The sequence below is a fragment of the Lentinus tigrinus genome (assembly GCF_003813185.1).
Source record: "Lentinus tigrinus ALCF2SS1-7 unplaced genomic scaffold L226scaffold_9, whole genome shotgun sequence".
Taxonomy (NCBI): domain Eukaryota; kingdom Fungi; phylum Basidiomycota; class Agaricomycetes; order Polyporales; family Polyporaceae; genus Lentinus; species Lentinus tigrinus.
The window spans coordinates 34,447-50,985 of NW_027137918.1; the positions used below are offsets into that span (position 1 = coordinate 34,447).

A 16,539-nucleotide genomic window follows, 5' to 3' on the forward strand; every position below is an offset into this window, starting at 1 on the left:
ATCGGTCCTTCAACGCTCTGGATCAGACGAGCGTGTGTAGGATCTTCCTCTCATCCAGCTGCGGAAGAAGACTACGAATGCCCGTCGTCCACTCGTCGCAGGTATCCTTCGGCTTTCGCGTGACGCAAACCCACTCGACCCGCTCGAGGTCGAGGAAAGGCGGTTTAGACAAGATGTCGTCGAGCCGTAGCTCTGCGACCCGCTCGGTTTCGATGCTCTCCAAAGCATCCTCGACGAGCGGTATGTTTCTCGGCTCGGCCGAGATCATGGTGAAGGTCCTCGAGACACGAGAAGGCATCCAGTCCTGGACGATGCAAGGGATCGGATTCGCCCTCCCCGGTAGGAGGAAATGCAAGCTCGTACCGTAGATACTGCCTACGTTGCGCAGGAAGCGACACCGCAAAGTCAAGTCCTGCAGACAGCGCTCTGAGCCCTGCAGTAGTAGTTGTTGAAGGTCCAGCCTTGGGCGGTGGACTCCGGTTCCATCGTGAGCTTGACCGTCTGAAGCTTGCCGCACCGTCCACTATGCAGAGCGGGATCGGGAGCTTCCCATGGGTCCTCCTTCTCCTCCCGGTCTTTCCAGTGAATGTCGATGAGCTTCAGATCCTGAAGCTCTGGAAAGGACCTCACCACCCGCACAAGGCGGTAGAAGGTGTGGAACGCGAATTTGAAGAGGGACAGCCGGCGCAACTCCGGGCAGCATCCCGCGAATATCATGACAAACGTCTTGTCCTGCGACCAATCTGCATCGCTGAAAGGGATTCTGAAGGCTCGGACCTCGAGCTCCTCCAGGTTCTCCAGCCGCCCGATGGCGTATGGGGGCAGGGCCGCGGGAACTCATCTAACACGTACTCGTAGAATCTCGGCGACGGTCCCAGGGCTCGGATCTGGAGAGAGACGGCGAGCTTGCCAAGTTCGGGGCACTGCTGCAACGTGCGCGCGAAGTGCTGCGACTGCGGAACGGAGGAGAGGACGACTGCGCGATAGAGATGGGCCTGCGTCGGGTGCTCGGATCTTGCCTCCTCGTCAGCCACGCACTTCACGATGGCGAGGAGGACGTCGAGCGGAATGTCGATGTCCCAACGGGAAGGGGCTACCGCGACTCGGAGGTCCGCGATTGCGAGCGGATGTTCAGGTTCTGACATGAGCTACAGCTACGTACGGCTGGGAAAGAGTAAGAGTATGGCGGGGTGCTCACTGGCTGTAAATCCTGGCAAGCTGGTTGTCGGTGTGAACGGGGGCAGCGCAGCGCAGGAATTATGAGGAGCGACATGTGCGCCGCCATGCACGATATGAGGTGTACAGCCGTAGGGATTACGTCCAGGGGTTGACTCCGCCAGCACGCTCTGTCGAACAAGCTGCATCCCTACCTTAAGCGCGACGTTGACGCATCTACAAACATGTAAGCTCCGGTTATGTAGAGTATTCATCCTTCCTTACCACCACACCATGCGCAGACTGTCGACGTAACACCGTCCAAGTCCGGTATGGGAGTAGTACGAGGAAACCCGAGTAACGAACTCTGCGGGGCCAGGCTGAGCGGTGCTGTACCCATGCAAATGTGAATGTCCGACTATCCGCGACCCATAATGCGCCGGAGTGTTCGAGTCTCGATGTATGCGTTTCAATGTCCTGTAGGATGCAGCCGTCCAACTCGTCGTAAGGTAGGCCCAATTGCAAGTCATTTTCGACCACTATCACGTGACTGTGACACTCAACATTTTGGCTCTTCCCCTCCTCGCTGGTCCAGCGGTGATCGATGATCTTGAAACTTTGCACAAGAACCGTTTCAGGGATTCTCGAGAATGTAGGATTTTCTGCGTGCTCGACGGAGTGCTGGAGGAGGCCAGAGAAGTCACGTGATAGCAGTCGAAACGCGTCTGCTGACTAAGCAACACCTGCCTCCCGACCGTCCTCGTCCTCTCGGTCCTCCCTTCGTTCTCCCAAACGCGTACGAGCACAGGGTTCATCCTCCACGGCGACAGAAGCGACTTGAAGCGACACACGCCCCAGGAAGCGTTCGTGCGCTTAACAATAAAAATTATCAGCAGCACCGGATTGGCAGTGAGCAGAGCATACCGGCTGCGGAACATTGAACGACAGAAGCACGCTGAATGGGCATCTGTGAAGGTACATACATCCGCGAAACTGCAGGTATCCACAGCAGCGGGCGCGTTCGGTCTAGGACCCCTCGCAGAGACGGGTCGTCCGCGAGGGCACATCTCCCTACCGAGGGCATGGCGTGCTTGTATGACAGGATGCTACGACGTTCCCCGATCGGACTGACACATACCTGAGGCACGAATATAGCTCTATCGTTGTGCGGCGTTCGCAGACTGTGCAGTGCGTGGTGTTTTCAGGTTTTTGGCATGCGTAGTAGATGGGACATGGATAATACAACGCAATAGGGAGGGCAATGGGGGGCGTGCGAGATGTTGCTATGCGATACGATAAACACCAAAGCGACAAAGACATACGGAGCAGACCAAGGCTGAACGCGCTTAGTCGAAGAGACCGAAGCCCTGGACGGAACACACCTCATGTCAGAAAAATCTTTTCGGGGACGTGAAGGCAGGATGGAACGCACCATGTCGTCGTCGGACTCCTCCTTCTCCTCCTCCTTCTTCTCCTCCTCCTTGGGTGCGTCGGCGGCAGCGGCGCCGCCTGCCGCAGCACCTGGTGCAGCAGCAGCCGCGGGACCGGCACCACCAGCACCGACGTTCGAGAGGAGCTCCTTCACGTTCTTGCCCTCGAGGGCCTTGGCGAGGAGGGATGCCCAGATGGGCTCGAGCTCGACCGACGCCGCGTTGGTCAGAGCAGTGATTTTGTCGGCCTATGGGAAGGACGCAGACGTCAAACTTTGACTTCCGGCGCGGAATCTTGGAAACAAAAAACGTACGGTGATCTCAATGCCATCGTCGGCAAGGATGAGGGCGGCGTAGGTCGCGGCGAGTTCTGCGGAGGCCTGGGGAAGGACGGGAGTTAGTGTGTTGATTCGGCGAGTTGGGCTACATCCGGTCCTGAGACGGCCAATCCAGCGTCGTTTTGACCTCGTTCGAGCAGCAAAACCACACCAGCAGCGACGCGGGGCAGCGTAGAAGAGATACTGACCATTTGGATAGATTTGAGGGGCCGGGGAGGACGGGCTTGAGGGGATGAGGGGTGGACTGTGCTGGACGAGCTGCGAATATCAAGCTTTCCGGAGGCGTTGGGCGGCACCGGCACCCACGTGGCTCCTCCCTTCCATATCGGGCCGGCTCGGGCAAGCGTCTATATCGTGGACTTGTCCTTGCTCGTTACCGTCATCCTGACTCTGCGCACTAGTCATATGTTGCTCAGCCTGTCAGTCACATCTATCTATCTATTGCACTCTAACATCTCAACAACGTCTGCCAAACGGTACCGTTGACACATATCCGACATGATCCATCGCAAGACTTCCGGGTCCGGTATCAAGCTTCAAGGTGCGAGGGTTATTGAATAACGAGTTCCCGCTGCGCATCCAGGCGTCGACTCGAGGTGAGTCGTAATCCCGAAAGATAGTGTGTCCGCACTATCTGCTGCACGATGAACGTACAACGGCACAACTCGTCAGTCTGGCCCGAGATCATAGCTTCAACCAGCCGTCCCACGACAAGGGCTTCCGCTACATATTCTGCCACGATTTCACCCGCTGCAGCAGACAGACCGTACTCCACCTCCACTCGCGATGCCCTTCCACTCTTCGGTGAGGAGTGCCTGCAGGTGTCGAGCGGGTCCGTCTTCCCCGAGATCACGTCCCCGGTGCGTTCATCCCCCGATCTGCCCTATCAATCCACTCCATCTGCATCTTCCGCGCGCACACAGCTTCATCTGCTACTACGCCGCCTGGAGTTCCAGCCCCCTGAGGCGTCTTACTTGCCTTTGAGATGGAGAAGGTACGAATATACACCTTCTCCGGGCCCTCGAGCTGCATGGCACCAAGCATCGCAACGAGTCACATTAATGCAAGCGAATTGCACATCATACACGCAGGCTATGATTTGAACCAGTCGTCTAGCTTCGCCCACCACTTTACCTGCGCGTCCGACCACGCCTTCGCCCGGTCCTGTATGCATGCCGCACACCATCCTGTATGGCCGGGAGCCTCTAGTTCGTGCCGCTTCTCCGTCAACAGGGTCTCCAGATACCCTATCGGGTCTTGTCTTCCCGCCTCAAAGTGTCCCTCTTCGATCATCTGGTTTCGCCACACCGCCGAACGAGAAAATCCGCCCCGCCTCATCCCTTGGCACGTCTTGCACGCCCCGTCGGCGCCAAGGGGCGGTTCGAACACGAGCGCGCACCACAGCTGCTGCAGCCCCATACGCGCAAACAGCAGCGCGATGACGTCCGTCTCCGGAAGCTTGAGTGCGGTGTGATTTTGTGCGAGTGCAGTCCAGGTGTGGGGGTTGCGGAGGATCTCGTAGAAGGCGCGCTTGCGTAGCTCGGGGACGTCGCACTCGCGCGAGACACGGATGATGCGGGCAGCGAGACTTACGGAACGCTTTCCTCCAGGGAGCTTGGGCTTGTCGTTCGGCCAGGACGCACGGAGCTTCTCGATGGCGAAAGCGCGCATGTCGGCGCAGTCCAGCACATCTGCGGAGCGGAGGAGGGATATGACTGTCCCCTGTGAGAGGGGATCCGAGGCAAACGCGCTGGGGTAGGGGGTTCGGGCACGGCGTAGGCGGTACACAGGAAGGATGAGACGTACATGGGTGTTTCAAGTGCCTCCAGGAACTGCGTGAAATCGTGGACGCTCAGTCTCTCGACTTCGTAGACGGGACAGCCTTCCATCGTCGGACGACCGTGCGCGCCATCGTCCTCGGCGAACTGTGCGGCGAGTACGGCGGAGTACTTGGAGACCCGCGCCTTGTAGAGCTTGAAGGCGGTGTCTTTCACCACGATGACGACGTTGCCGTCGGGGTACCAGAATTCCTCGCTTTTTGTCTCCGAGTCGTCGGGTAGCACATCTTCATCCTGCGTCTTTGGCTTTTTCGCAGCTTCGTCGGAGTCGTCCGTGTCCGCCTTCTATCGCGAGCGACAAGAACATCAGGCGCATGAATTCCGGAGGATGGTGCGCAATTAATGGGACTCACTCTCTTAACACCACTCGGCACAGACGGACCAGCCTCCGGCACCTCTACATGTGCAGTTGTTCAGCATCTCGGTCTTAACGTCAGTGGATGGGCGACTCACCAGAGAGTCTAGGTTCTGGCTTCGGTTCGGGTTTGACAGACATCTTGTAATATACGCCGTTACACGAATGGGAAGAGAGAGATGATGAACGTTGTCGGCTTCACCCTGCAAATGCTTACTCAAGCTCAAAAACCGGGCTAAGCCTGAAGCGGACAGAGCCGACGCATTGCCGACGGTGGCTCGTAACGTGTGACGAACGCGTGACACACGCGACGCGTCGGGCGCGCGGGCTTTCGCGTCGGACGCCCCGCCCTCGACTTGAACATGCTCGAGGACGACGCCGGCAACCCTCAGAGTCAAGTCTCCATCGCCGTCCTCCCTGAGCCCGAATCCCACTCTGACTCTGACTCTGACGCTAACTCGGACGACGACAACTTGAGCGACACCAGCGGCGACACCAGTTTACCCGAAGCCTCGGAGCTGCTCGCGCTCAGCCAGTCGATGCGCACGTCGTCCGCCTCGAGGAACTCAGAGCCCAATTCAGCGCCTCAGGCACCTGAAGCACGTGTACAAGAGGCGGAGTCGCCTGCGAGAAGCCCGTCACCCAAGCTTGAGGACGCGGAGGAGCCACTGCCGCAGACACCCGCTACGAACCCGCGCAGGTCGACGCGCCATCTCAAGGTCAAGCAGTCAGGATCGCCGACAGAGTCCCCGGCTTCTACTTTGAGCGGAAATATGCATTCGTATATCAAGAATTCAATGACGAGGAAAACCGCAGGGTCGACGCGCACCTCCGCACTGCAGAGATTGAAGGGGTTGGTGAATGGGGAAGCGTCCTCGGCGGCGAAGACGAAGAGGGCGCTGGAGAATGAGGAAGCGTCCTCGGAGCTGCCGCAGCTGCCCGCAACCCAGCCGGTCTCGTTTCCGTGAGTATCCATCCTCTTTCTTTCTACCTACCCTACTAGACGTTGATCGATATCTTTGAAGACCGGCCAAACGTCCTCGTCGGAGCGATGCCCGACCACCACCGGCTTCTCAGCCCCTCCCGCGTCCTGTGGCTACCCCTCAAAAAGCGTCGTCCTCCGCAGCGGCTGCTATGCCTCCTCCGTCTACCACGAAAGTCAACGACAAACCGAAGGACAAGGGAAAGCAGAAGATGGTCGCACGCAAGCGAAGTGCAAACTTCTGGCATCTTGACGGCTCGGTCGTCGTGCAGGTCCAAAACACGCTCTTCCGCCTGCACAGGTCGCGCCTCATGCAGCAATCCGAGTACTTCTCGGCCCTCTTTAGCGGCGACGGACGGTAAGTGATCTGCCTGAGTGACTTTAGGCTCACCTCATCGAATGTACAGGGACTCTGGCGGGGAAGAGCCAGACATCGTCGACAGCTGCCCGGTCTACGTCGTCAAGGGAGTAAGCGTGCTGGATTTTGAGCGACTGCTCACGGCGCTCGATGCCGGAATGTACGTCCCACTGTCTCCTGTCTCTCTTACGCACTCAAGCTGACTCGGAAGTTCGTAGTGCGTACGCGATCAATCCACCGCCATTCCCCGTGCTCGCGTCCCTCCTACGCGCGGCGCATACACTCAAGTTCAAGGCTGTCCTCAGCGTTGCGACGCACCTCCTCCGTCAACGGTGGCCACAAGACCTCTCGCACGTTTCTTCAGAACCTCGTGAACACGCCGTCGAGACGATTCTCCTCGCGCAACAGTGCGACGTGCCCGACGTGCTCAAGTACGCATACTACGAACTTCTCCGGATGGCGAGCTTTGGCCAGGATCTCGCTGTATACGTACATGCCGAGTCTTCCGACGACCCATACCCTCTCCGGATCGCCACCGAGGAAGACGAGAAGAACGCACCTCCCCCCCGCCTCGCCGCGTCTGACTTCGTGCGTCTCGTCCGCGCCAAAGACGCGCTGCAAAAGGAGTGGATGAGCGTCGCGTGCAGGGCCCCCCTGCCGTCCGTACTCCCGTGCCCGCTCGCGCCCTTCGCGAACGACAAGAACGCTCCCGCGGAAAAGCTGCAGGCTGCGAAAACGTGCGCGGACACGCGTGCGCGCGACGACGTAGAGTGGACGCTGCGACTGATTGAAAACCGGCTGTTCGAGCAGGGCATGAAGGACGCGATCGGGGCCCTGCAGGACCTCATCGAGATGGACTGGTCGGATATGGGCTACTGCGTCGGGTGTGTGAGCGAACGGCGGGATGCGTGGTCGGAGAAGAGGGAGAAGCTGTGGAGGAGGCTGGATGTGCTCCTTGGGTTGAAGGGCGAGGACGAGGAAATGTGAGCGAGTTGCGAAGGTGAGTGCGTCTACCGTGTTTCAGTCATGCGTTGCTTATGGCTTCGAGGACAGGTTGATATTGTTATTCTTGTTCCTATGTACTCATGTATCGGTCATCTATCTTGTCGCCGGACATTCTGTCTGTGCTAATACCATGGTACGCATCACCGTGCTCTCCTATATGCTGAGTCCGTGCGTTCCAGATTTGCCTATTGTCGGTCTATTGTCTTGTCAGGACGTCATACCACTGTGGGTCTTGCTTGCTCTTTCAAACGCTTTGTCGGCACTCGGACCAACGTCAATGCATCTCTTTGTCCCTGCCCACCAGCTGTGGCCGAACGCAGACTGCTGGCATGTATAAAGGTTTAGGATATCCGCCGCTAGCTTGCCACTTCATTCTTCCCCCCTGCACGAACACCCTTTCCTCCAACATGCCCGGAAAATCCTGTATGTCCCAGCCTTCTGCTTCAATCCTTCCAGCGCTGACCGCCGTCGATGACTGCACGTCGCAGTGACCGTGAAGGACGCATTCGGTCCGAAGAAACCGACTACGAAAGCGGGAACGACCGTGCGGCTTCCGTTCGCCCCTCAGACGAAGACCCAGGCGAAGGCGGCGTCACAATCGTCGGCAGCCACTCCGACCACCTCTCAGTCCGGCTCTCTGCTGCCCATCGGCAAGGATGCTGAGCCTGTGGCCCCGTCCCTTCTCCTCCCACGGCCGCCGTCGCTGTACAATCCCGCCGCGCCCAAGAAAGCCTGAAGAGTCTGAGGTTATCTCGACGTAGTAGATATGTCGTATGCGCATTTCTTCGGACACTTGTCACATATATCACTGTATATGCGTCTGTTGTTGCATCCGTACCCGATCTAGTTCACAAGGCATTCAGTATGCGTAGGAAGACACTTGGTGGCCACGACGTCTAGGTAACCGTCTCTATCACATACGTCCCTCGGTCCCCCCGCTGAACTATCTTCATCTACAGAATGTGTCATTCATCGTGATTCGTCTACTTGGACAGCGCCCCGATCCGGTGAAACAATCTTAAGGGGAGACAATGACTCTTGCGCCTCTCGCAGACAAAGGTCCTCTATGCGACTTTGGGCCGCCGTTTTTCTACTAGTAGTAAGTGCGTCTAGTCCCGTACAATAACCCACGTTCTCGCCAGCCAGCAATGAACGACGCCGTTCTTTCTAAGCTTCCGCCAGACTTGGTGAAAGGCAGACCCGACCCCGTAGAGACGGTGAGCGGAATCAGTTCATAATCACGGATACTATCTAATGCAAAGGGCCGGACATACTATAGGTCGACCATGATACCCTTGTATCCTCCGCTTCAGATACGGTAGACACCGCTTGCGAAGACGACAACAAAGACAGCACTTTCTCTGGCACCGCGACGGCAACGTGATCGTCAAGGCCGAAGGTACCCTGTTCAAGCTGTACTGCGAACACCTGTCCTACCACTACGGCTACTTCGCCGGCCTCTTCTCTCATGACCAAGTTGGGGATACAGTGTACGCAGCACCGCACCTCAACCAACACCACACGGCCTCTCTTCTACGAGCGGCAGCTGCGCTCTCATTCACCACCGTCCTCCGAGAAGCCAGCGATCGTCTCTCGGCGATCTGGTATTCTGAAAGTCCACCCCATAAACGCGACGACGAACATAGTCACGTCGCCGCTATCCACCCGATCTCCCGGTAGGCGTACAAGGTTCCCTCCGTCCTCAAGCGTGCGTTCTACGAGGTCCTCGCGAGCGACGAATTCTGATCCGGCACGTCCACCGACCACAGCACGCTCACGAGCACCGACATGTGCGACCTCGTCACCGCGCGGGACGGCCTGCAGCTGTAACGGCGCAACTTCCTCCTTTCAAGGACGTCAACGGTTCGACGACGTGCCGCTCTCCGTACATTCAGCTGCAGCGGGCTTGTTGCCCGCGCCTTCTTGGGGGACTCAGCTCGGGACGCTCGAGCGCGGGAAGAGCTTTGGAAGCTCTATGTGATGAATAGCGGACTTGAGGACGAGAATTCGCTACGGTATGACGTTGTCGAGGAGCATGGGGATGAGCTAAAGGAGGATTGGGATTGGGGCGAGGACTGTCTGCAGGAATGCCAGGACTCATGGGAGCGGAGACGATGGATTATCCGACGTAGTACCGCAGCCCAAATTTGCGGGGGCGTTATACCGTGATGATGATTATCAAGGCGCAATCGTTCAAGCCGAGATAGCTCAGCTGGGAGAGCAACAGACTGAAGTTCTGGAGGTCGGGTGTTCAATCCACCCTCTTGGCATTACATCGTGGGGTACGGAAGTTTTTGGGTGATCACTCTGTACAACCTTGGTAGGTCTGACATTACCCCACCCCCGCCCGCGTGGAACGCAGCTCTTTGTGTTTAGTACTGCACGCTGCAGTGCATCAGAGGGAATGCAGGCGATCGTGACTGCGGTATTGATACGAATCAGGTCAGCGCTTGGCTTCGACTCGTACCACCATGTCCTCCGAGAAACAACAGGAAAACATCGTGCCGTCAGTCCTAGTGTTATCTGTTCGCATTGGGCAGAAAGTCTGACATGATCACAGGTACACATCTCGTTTGAGAGCTCGCCCATGCCCTGCCCCGGGCGAACTTCAAGTGAATGACGATAATGATAAAGAGGCTGTGTTGAAAGGTATGTGTCACGTCCTTGAAGTGCTGTGTTTTGTTGACTTTGCTTTGTCGCCGCGCGAAGACTCCTCTCCTTCCTTCGACTACGACGACCCTGATGACGGCGATTACAATGACGACGACCACGATGACGACGACTGTAGTGAGCCTAAGATCCGTGTGAGGAGATCAAGAATTAGTCTCGCCAGCAAGGCGGATGCGGTGTCAGTGACAGGTGGCACTTCATACTCGAGAGATAATGTTTCGCAAGCACGCGCGAGTGACCCAAAGGTTCCAGCAAAACGGGTGTGTGTTCAATCCACGCTTGGTGATCTTGCGAATTGAAGTTGATCAAGGTTTTTTGCAGGCCGCCGACGATCTCGCGCCGCCAAACCCATTCGAACAGAAGCGGTCGATGTTCCTCAGACTAAGACAGCTTCGGGGCATGCATGCTCGGAGCACCACAGGTGGAATAGACGTCACGCAACCACGGCAGTACCATCCTAACCTTCCGCCATTCGGACGAGCGACGGTACCGGAGCCCACTTCGTCTCATAGTCGACACGACGCATCCGCTGACCCTTTGTCGCATTCTAAACCTTCTTCTTTCCGTGAGGCCCTACCTCTATTTCCCCCATGGTCAGCAGGGACTGTGGTTCCTAAGCCGACAAGGGATGCTCGGACTCTACCCAAAGCGATAGCGAAGCGGCGATCGAAACCTAATGCGATATCTTCCACAGAGCCCGGAAACGCCCAGCGGTCGACACCGCAGCCCGCTGCAATCCCCCCCTCTGAAGCTCCTCAGTCCGTGCCTATCGGTCCCAACTTAGCAGCAGTTGCTGCGGTCGCAGCATCTGGGGCAGCACCCCTTCCCGTCCTCCAGCCAAAGTCTCAGGCTGCACCTGACTTTTCTGCGCCTGCTCATTCTGCTCCTGCCGAACCACAGATAGTCGAGCTCAACCCTGTCTCGACCCCATTCGCGCCTGCTCCTGCATCTGGCCATGGGGCACCTGTTCAGGAACGTTCTTCCGCTAAACTGGCACCTGCTCAATCCGCAGCTCTGCCGGCGTTCCCTCCCCTTAGCGCGCGGTCTAGGGAGTTCTGGTACCGAGACGGTAATATCGTCGTCAAGGTTGAAGGAATGTATTTCAACCTTCTGCAGTCGCGCCTTGAGCGGCACTGTGGTTTGTTCGAACGCGTTTTCGCCGAACGCTCCTGGACCACCGTCAGTGGACGGAAGGTGGTCGAGGTGAACGACCTAAAGCTGCAAGACTTCGAGACATTCTTGAACTATTTGGAGATACCCATGTAAGCCATGTCACTCCCGAGCCTGCACCGTTGAGCACTCATCGTCTGCATCGCGATCTAGGGAACATTCGATTATGACCGCATCAATGGACACCGTGATGTCTCTGCTGCGCGCCTCCTCCGCCGTTTCCTGCAAAGTCCTAGGCAGGCTTGCCGAACAGCGGGCCTTCGGACCGTGGACCAGCACCGAGATTCCCGCTCCGGGGGACAAACTGACTGGTCGACCCTACCGCGAGGCTATCAAGATGCTTTCCCTCTCGCGAGAACTCAAAGTATCGCTCGCCCAGAAGCAGGCGCTCTACTCTCTCCTCGCGGATGAGCAGTTCTGGTCCGACATCGCGTCCCAGCGGGCCGAAGTCGATCTATCAGACAAAGACATCCTCCTTTTGTACCGCGCCCGGGTGACCATTCAAGAAAAGTGGCGCATCCTCGCACTCACGCCTCCGAGCGAGCCTTGCCAGCTCGATGTATGCGTCCGGGCCGAGGGCGCACGGAACGCCCTGTGGTGGGGTCAGATGGCGGAGTACACGAAGGCCGAAGTTCGTGACCCGCTCCGCAGTGCTCTAAACGTGAAGACAGCCGTCCCGGAGATGGGGCATTGGTGCAGGGCATGTCTAGAAGAGCGAAGGCGTGCATGGGATAACGCGCGGAACCTCTGGTGGTCGGATTTGGATCAGTTGCTTGACATCGCGTTGCCCGAGAACGCACATGCATGATATAGCTTACGTGGAAACGATACCCGAGATATGGTGCGTCGCATCCTTGTTGTATGCACACTTCGGCTGCGACTGACAGCTAGCGAGAGCCGATAGTATCTATCCTTGGAACCTATAGATTGCTCCGTTGCCCATATGTGTATGTACGGCCGCTAGTGTGGCTTGACGCGCATGTTTATGAGTCATGACTCGTCTCCTCAGCATTAGCAACTTGAAGCTTGAAGTTGTCCCGCTGTGGTGAATGCAGCTCGGTGACGTCTGCGTGCTCTGAGCTTCTGGAGCGCGAAAACCACACATTTAACATCACCACGGAAATTGATATCTCTTCATGAACCTTAACCCGCTCATCACGCTACTGTGCAAACAAGCTACAAACGAACTGATCTCCTTCGTTTCGGGCTCCTTTTTTGCAAAAGATGGTCGGATTCACGCCGAGATAGCTCAGCTGGGAGAGCAACAGACTGAAGTTCTGGAGGTCGGGTGTTCAATCCACCCTCTTGGCATTGTAGTTGCTTTCGTGTTCGACCACGCGGAGGGACCTTTTTCCATTTTCCAAACCTGAATCGTTTCATCTTCTTGCATTACTATCGTCTGCAGCTCAGAACTTTGTGCTGAGTACCATGTACACAACCGGCGTATGATTGCCGGACACGGTGGCGGTGCATCATGGCTGATATCGATTAGATCTACCTTCAACCACGATAGTATCCCTCCTCCTCACGTCCTCGGATGACGAACAACAGGGTGACATCGCGCTGTCAGTACTATCTGCTCGTATTCCGTGTCATAATGCTGATGTGTTTCTAGGTACGCATATCGTTTGACCACATAGGCTCGCCCTTTCTTGGGCGAAAATGTCTGATTCAGACCTCGACGGAGAGTCCAGCCAGAGCATACCAAATTTGAAGAGTACGTGTCCCAAATTGTGCACGACTGCATTGTTTCTTGGCGTCTATAATCTTACTTCAAGTGTGAGCTCACGGCGTACTCTTGTACCATAGGCAGCCGGAAGCGTCGTTGCCACATACAATCTGATAACGAAGACGACGGCGACTATGAAGAGGCGGATTTTTCGAAAGATCGGAGTTTGCAAGCAAGGTTGAGTGACGCAGAAGCTCCAACAAAACGGGTCTGTGTTCAATCCGCAGTCTTGATCCTGTGAGCTGAAGCCAATAACGACCTTTCTCAGGCCGCCGAAGATGGTCTTGCGGAACCGTCACAATCCACCCAGAAACGGCTGAGACTCATTGACAGGATAGACGTCAGGTCCGGGTGTCCAGATCCACCTCATTCGACGGTACCGGAACCGTCTCATGATGCATCGGTCAACCCGTCACAGCCATCCTCCTACGGCGAGGGCCAAACACAGACACTTTCACTTGCCGCACGGCTGTCAGTGGGAACTATAGTCCCTAAGCCCACGAAGGATCCTCAGACTCGACCCAAAGCGATAGCCAAGCCGCCATTGTCATCGTCCGGCGGGATGCTGGCTCCGTCAGCTCCGGCTTCCGGGTCGGGAAACCGTCCCGCTAACCCTGCCACTGGATCGAAACCGAGTGCAAACTCTCTGACCACGGAGGCCAGATTCACCCAGCGGATTTCAACACAATCGGTCGCAATTTCCGCCTCTGTCCCTCATCAATCCGTCCCTGTCAGTCCCAGCATCGCCGCAGTCAAGTCCATCTCAATACCTAGCGCGTCGTCCGCATCCGTCCCCCAGTCGAAGTCTCAAGCTGCTCCTGACCTTTCTCCGCTTGCCAAATCCGCCCTCCACGAACTCCACGCAGTCAAAGCCGACCTGGATCAGCCTGTCCCGGCCCCAGTCATACCTGTTCTTGCATCGGGCCAAGAGGCCCCTGCTCAGGAACGATCTACGCGGTTCCCGCCCCTCAGCTCGCGGTCTACGGAGTTCTGGTGCTGGGACGGCAATGTCATCGTCAAGGTAGAAGATACCTATTTCAGACTCTTCATGTCGCGACTTGAGCGGCACTGTGGTTTGTTCAAGCGCGTCTTCGCCGAACGCTCGTGGGTCATTGTCACTGGACAGAAGGTGGTTGGGGTGCCCAACCTTAAGGTGCAAGACTTCGAAACGTTCCTGAAGTACTTGGAGATACCCATGTATGATGTGTCACTTGCGCACCTGTATCACTGAGTACTCACCAGCTATCTAGGGAAAATTCTGTCAAGGACGCATCAAAGGACACCGCTATGTCCCTGCTGCGCGCCTCCCGCGTTGTTTCCTGCCGGGTCCTAGCCAAGCTTGCTGAACAGCGACTTTTAGGACCGTGGGCCAGCGCCGATATCCCATCTCCGGAAGACGGACTGGACGGTCGACCCTACCGCGAGGCTATCGAGATGTTGGGCCTCTCGCGCGAACTCAACGCACCGCTCGCGCAGAAGCAGGCACTCTACTCACTGCTTGCGAACGAGCAGTTTTGGTCCGATGTCGCGTCCCAGCGGGCCGAAGTCGATCTATCAGACACAGACATCCTCCTGTTGTATCGCGCTCGGGCGACGATTCAAGAAAAGTGGCGTATCCTCGCACTCACGCCTCCGAGCGAGCCTTGCCTGCTTGATGTATGCCTCCGGGACGAGAGCGCGCGGAATGCCCTGTGGTGGGGCCAAACGGCAAAGTACACGAAGACCGAGGTTCGTGACCCGCTCCGCAGTGCTGTCAACGTGAAGACAGCGATCCCGGAGATGGGGCATTGGTGCAGGGCATGTCTCGAAGAGCGGGTGCGCGCATGGGATAACGCGCGGAACCTCTGGTGGTCGGATTTGGATCAATTGCTTGGGATCGCAGTGCCCGAGGGGCATGCGTAACGTGCTGACATTTTGATTGTATATCAGTTACTTGTCCCTTCATACACAGTTTGCGCCATGCGGGATGGTCAGACTCAAACCCGTTGCCGAGTATTGTGACGAGCGCACGTGCTTTGGTCACACCGCGTCTCGCGATCGGTTCTTGCCAGCTGGCTTCCGACTCAAGTCACTCAGCCGCACTCAGCAGCCTCAGCTACCCTCAGCTTCACCAGCTACTCGGTTCGGAACGATACATTATATTTGGAGCTCGATACGCCAGAGAACCAGAAGATCTGGCGAATCGGACTGCAGAACAGAGCCCCGGACCAGGCTCTGCCCAGGGATCCGTAGACGGGTCAAAGCGCAGACGAGTTGAGTCTGGATGTTATCATGATTTTCGCGTCCTTTTAACCTTCAACGCAGGTACACCGTACGTCATCTCCGGCCCCGAAGCGCTCGAAGATGTTGAGAGCTTCCACAACATTTCATCCACTGAGCACGCATGCAAAGTCGCAAGGACTCTGGTATCCCGACGGGAACATCGTCATCAAGGTCGACAATACTTACTACAAGCTCCTCGCTTCTCGTCTCGCACTATATTGTGGCTACTTTGAGAAGGTCCTCCAAAATGGCGCAGAAGACGCTGCCGGCGCAAGTCGGAGTGGCGAGACCGTAGATGGCTGTCCCGTCGTCAATGTTACCGACATCACCGCTTCCGAGTTCGAGACATTCGCTTCGTATCTCGAGAAGCCCCTGTGAGTGGATTTGTTAGGTGCATGGAGGTGAACGCACTGACTTTTCCTCAGCGACCATCCGGTCGCAAATGCTAAAATGAAAACAATATTGGTCATTTTGCGCGTCTCAGACGTGCTCTCTTGTCCTTCCCTCCACGATCTTGCCAAGGCAAGGCTCAGGTCGCTGTGGTGGTCTTCACCTATCCCTCGTCGGAAGGACAACATAGATATCCTCCTCCGCATGAGCGACCAACACACACTGGACGCCGCGATGGCGATCTTCCTTGCGCGGCGGTACAAGATCGACCATGTCTTGAAGCGCGCCTTCTACGATATCCTCTGCAAGGTGTCCGACTGGGACAATGCGGAGTCCCGCACGCGCCTGAGGCTCCCTCTATCCGATGCCGACATCATCATCTTGTTCCAAGCGCGGAGTGCGCTTCTGCGGCGCTGGCGAGAGTTGCTCATGACTCCCCCAAACGGCAATGAACCCGAGCCCGCTTGCATTGCTTGTGCGACTGTACGGGAATACGGCGAAGCGGAGCGTCCGTGGAGGCGGGAGGTTGCCGACAAATTTGGTCCTCGCGAGCCGAACGACTTCTTCTGGGAGATCGAGAACGTCGTGCTACCTTGGATTGAACAGCTGCGAACTGAAGGACGGTGGTGTCACTCATGTCTTGACGATCGACAGCATGCTTGGGAGGATGTCCGGGAGCTCTGGTGGCAACAGCTGGACGAGCTGTTCGAGACCGGGGAAAGCGCGTGATCTAGAACGCTAGGAGTCCCCGACGACTAGTGTCGTGAATCCGGGACATGGGACTGAGCTGTTCCGCAGAGCTGTCTAACAATGCTACTGTCATATGCGTTGATTTTTCTTACACGTACCTCCAGCAT

At 56.9% G+C, this 16,539-nt stretch overlaps 10 protein-coding genes and 2 non-coding genes across 12 annotated transcripts; 8 read left to right on the top strand and 4 right to left on the bottom strand.

The window, feature by feature from the left end:
* Positions 1-362: 362 nt before the first annotated feature.
* On the bottom strand, positions 363-1,140 carry L226DRAFT_533805 (uncharacterized protein). Its single transcript, XM_067680549.1, has one exon. It carries the CDS (start codon positions 715-717, stop codon positions 406-408), a length of 312 nt encoding a protein of 103 aa, XP_067536295.1. The 5' UTR covers positions 718-1,140; the 3' UTR covers positions 363-405.
* On the bottom strand, positions 541-1,824 carry L226DRAFT_386728 (uncharacterized protein). The gene is made up of 3 exons (XM_067674446.1): positions 1,441-1,824; positions 1,199-1,392; positions 541-1,138 (listed from the first exon to the last, which is right to left on the bottom strand). The coding sequence occupies exons 2-3, from the start codon at positions 1,362-1,364 to the stop codon at positions 714-716; spliced, it is 591 nt and encodes a 196-aa protein (XP_067536296.1). The 5' UTR covers positions 1,365-1,392; positions 1,441-1,824; the 3' UTR covers positions 541-713.
* A 422-nt stretch (positions 1,825-2,246) lies between these two features.
* Positions 2,247-3,208, bottom strand: L226DRAFT_386746 (ribosomal P1 domain-containing protein). The gene is made up of 3 exons (XM_067674447.1): positions 3,112-3,208; positions 2,900-2,965; positions 2,247-2,833 (listed from the first exon to the last, which is right to left on the bottom strand). The coding sequence occupies exons 1-3, from the start codon at positions 3,112-3,114 to the stop codon at positions 2,357-2,359; spliced, it is 546 nt and encodes a 181-aa protein (XP_067536297.1). The 5' UTR covers positions 3,115-3,208; the 3' UTR covers positions 2,247-2,356.
* Positions 3,209-3,961: 753 nt separating this feature from the next.
* L226DRAFT_386766 (uncharacterized protein) lies at positions 3,962-5,264 on the bottom strand. Its single transcript, XM_067674448.1, has 4 exons — positions 5,215-5,264; positions 5,115-5,158; positions 4,730-5,046; positions 3,962-4,673 (listed from the first exon to the last, which is right to left on the bottom strand). The coding sequence occupies exons 1-4, from the start codon at positions 5,255-5,257 to the stop codon at positions 4,016-4,018; spliced, it is 1,062 nt and encodes a 353-aa protein (XP_067536298.1). The 5' UTR covers positions 5,258-5,264; the 3' UTR covers positions 3,962-4,015.
* Positions 5,265-5,474: 210 nt separating this feature from the next.
* On the top strand, positions 5,475-7,595 carry L226DRAFT_484654 (uncharacterized protein). Its single transcript, XM_067677068.1, has 5 exons — positions 5,475-6,080; positions 6,142-6,456; positions 6,506-6,616; positions 6,675-7,456; positions 7,510-7,595. Exons 1-4 carry the CDS (start codon positions 5,479-5,481, stop codon positions 7,441-7,443), a joined length of 1,797 nt encoding a protein of 598 aa, XP_067536299.1. The 5' UTR covers positions 5,475-5,478; the 3' UTR covers positions 7,444-7,456; positions 7,510-7,595.
* A 250-nt stretch (positions 7,596-7,845) lies between these two features.
* L226DRAFT_612052 (uncharacterized protein) lies at positions 7,846-8,197 on the top strand (the record flags this gene model as incomplete). The annotated part of the gene is made up of 2 exons (XM_067686343.1): positions 7,846-7,884; positions 7,950-8,197. Exons 1-2 carry the CDS (start codon positions 7,869-7,871, stop codon positions 8,195-8,197), a joined length of 264 nt encoding a protein of 87 aa, XP_067536300.1. The 5' UTR covers positions 7,846-7,868.
* Positions 8,198-8,753: 556 nt separating this feature from the next.
* On the top strand, positions 8,754-9,563 carry L226DRAFT_386780 (uncharacterized protein). Its single transcript, XM_067674449.1, has one exon. It carries the CDS (start codon positions 8,930-8,932, stop codon positions 9,440-9,442), a length of 513 nt encoding a protein of 170 aa, XP_067536301.1. The 5' UTR covers positions 8,754-8,929; the 3' UTR covers positions 9,443-9,563.
* Positions 9,564-9,658: 95 nt separating this feature from the next.
* L226DRAFT_t84 lies at positions 9,659-9,731 on the top strand. The gene has a single exon. It is a non-coding gene; the product is annotated as a tRNA-Phe (tRNA).
* A 90-nt stretch (positions 9,732-9,821) lies between these two features.
* Positions 9,822-12,261, top strand: L226DRAFT_612053 (uncharacterized protein). Its single transcript, XM_067686344.1, has 6 exons — positions 9,822-9,967; positions 10,022-10,110; positions 10,171-10,391; positions 10,453-11,393; positions 11,455-12,142; positions 12,199-12,261. The coding sequence occupies exons 1-5, from the start codon at positions 9,933-9,935 to the stop codon at positions 12,107-12,109; spliced, it is 1,941 nt and encodes a 646-aa protein (XP_067536302.1). The 5' UTR covers positions 9,822-9,932; the 3' UTR covers positions 12,110-12,142; positions 12,199-12,261.
* A 278-nt stretch (positions 12,262-12,539) lies between these two features.
* On the top strand, positions 12,540-12,612 carry L226DRAFT_t85. Its single transcript has one exon. It is a non-coding gene; the product is annotated as a tRNA-Phe (tRNA).
* A 782-nt stretch (positions 12,613-13,394) lies between these two features.
* On the top strand, positions 13,395-15,127 carry L226DRAFT_386814 (uncharacterized protein). Its single transcript, XM_067674451.1, has 2 exons — positions 13,395-14,227; positions 14,281-15,127. Exons 1-2 carry the CDS (start codon positions 13,593-13,595, stop codon positions 14,930-14,932), a joined length of 1,287 nt encoding a protein of 428 aa, XP_067536303.1. The 5' UTR covers positions 13,395-13,592; the 3' UTR covers positions 14,933-15,127.
* L226DRAFT_386799 (uncharacterized protein) lies at positions 15,128-16,516 on the top strand. The gene is made up of 3 exons (XM_067674450.1): positions 15,128-15,282; positions 15,335-15,666; positions 15,718-16,516. Exons 2-3 carry the CDS (start codon positions 15,374-15,376, stop codon positions 16,409-16,411), a joined length of 987 nt encoding a protein of 328 aa, XP_067536304.1. The 5' UTR covers positions 15,128-15,282; positions 15,335-15,373; the 3' UTR covers positions 16,412-16,516.
* The last annotated feature ends 23 nt before the right edge of the window (positions 16,517-16,539 follow it).

What these genes read in the sequence shown, in the direction of transcription:
- L226DRAFT_386799 (XM_067674450.1), top strand. Translation starts at nt 15,374, where the DNA reads ATGTTGAGAGCTTCCACAACATTTCATCCACTGAGCACGCATGCAAAG. An exon ending in TCGTATCTCGAGAAGCCCCT is followed by an intron (nt 15,667 to 15,717) that starts GTGAGTGGATTT and finishes ACTTTTCCTCAG; the next exon opens with CGACCATCCGGTCGCAAATG.
- L226DRAFT_386746 (XM_067674447.1), bottom strand. An exon ending in ACGATGGCATTGAGATCACC is followed by an intron (nt 2,834 to 2,899) that starts GTACGTTTTTTG and finishes TCCTTCCCATAG; the next exon opens with GCCGACAAAATCACTGCTCT.
- L226DRAFT_612053 (XM_067686344.1), top strand. Translation starts at nt 9,933, where the DNA reads ATGTCCTCCGAGAAACAACAGGAAAACATCGTGCC. An exon ending in CAACAGGAAAACATCGTGCC is followed by an intron (nt 9,968 to 10,021) that starts GTCAGTCCTAGT and finishes ACATGATCACAG; the next exon opens with GTACACATCTCGTTTGAGAG. An exon ending in AACTATTTGGAGATACCCAT is followed by an intron (nt 11,394 to 11,454) that starts GTAAGCCATGTC and finishes ATCGCGATCTAG; the next exon opens with GGAACATTCGATTATGACCG.
- L226DRAFT_386766 (XM_067674448.1), bottom strand. Translation starts at nt 5,257, where the DNA reads ATGTCTGTCAAACCCGAACCGAAGCCAGAACCTAGACTCTCTG. An exon ending in GCCAGAACCTAGACTCTCTG is followed by an intron (nt 5,159 to 5,214) that starts GTGAGTCGCCCA and finishes CTGCACATGTAG; the next exon opens with AGGTGCCGGAGGCTGGTCCG. An exon ending in TGCCGAGTGGTGTTAAGAGA is followed by an intron (nt 5,047 to 5,114) that starts GTGAGTCCCATT and finishes CGCTCGCGATAG; the next exon opens with AAGGCGGACACGGACGACTC.
- L226DRAFT_386814 (XM_067674451.1), top strand. Translation starts at nt 13,593, where the DNA reads ATGCTGGCTCCGTCAGCTCCGGCTTCCGGGTCGGGAAACCGTCCCGCT. An exon ending in AAGTACTTGGAGATACCCAT is followed by an intron (nt 14,228 to 14,280) that starts GTATGATGTGTC and finishes CCAGCTATCTAG; the next exon opens with GGAAAATTCTGTCAAGGACG.
- L226DRAFT_484654 (XM_067677068.1), top strand. Translation starts at nt 5,479, where the DNA reads ATGCTCGAGGACGACGCCGGCAACCCTCAGAGTCAAGTCTCCATCGCC. An exon ending in ACCCAGCCGGTCTCGTTTCC is followed by an intron (nt 6,081 to 6,141) that starts GTGAGTATCCAT and finishes ATATCTTTGAAG; the next exon opens with ACCGGCCAAACGTCCTCGTC. An exon ending in ACGGCGCTCGATGCCGGAAT is followed by an intron (nt 6,617 to 6,674) that starts GTACGTCCCACT and finishes GGAAGTTCGTAG; the next exon opens with TGCGTACGCGATCAATCCAC.
- L226DRAFT_386780 (XM_067674449.1), top strand. Translation starts at nt 8,930, where the DNA reads ATGACCAAGTTGGGGATACAGTGTACGCAGCACCGCACCTCAACCAAC.
- L226DRAFT_533805 (XM_067680549.1), bottom strand. Translation starts at nt 717, where the DNA reads ATGATATTCGCGGGATGCTGCCCGGAGTTGCGCCGGCTGTCCCTCTTC.
- L226DRAFT_386728 (XM_067674446.1), bottom strand. Translation starts at nt 1,364, where the DNA reads ATGCAGCTTGTTCGACAGAGCGTGCTGGCGGAGTCAACCCCTGGACGT. An exon ending in CTTGCCAGGATTTACAGCCA is followed by an intron (nt 1,139 to 1,198) that starts GTGAGCACCCCG and finishes AGCTCATGTCAG; the next exon opens with AACCTGAACATCCGCTCGCA.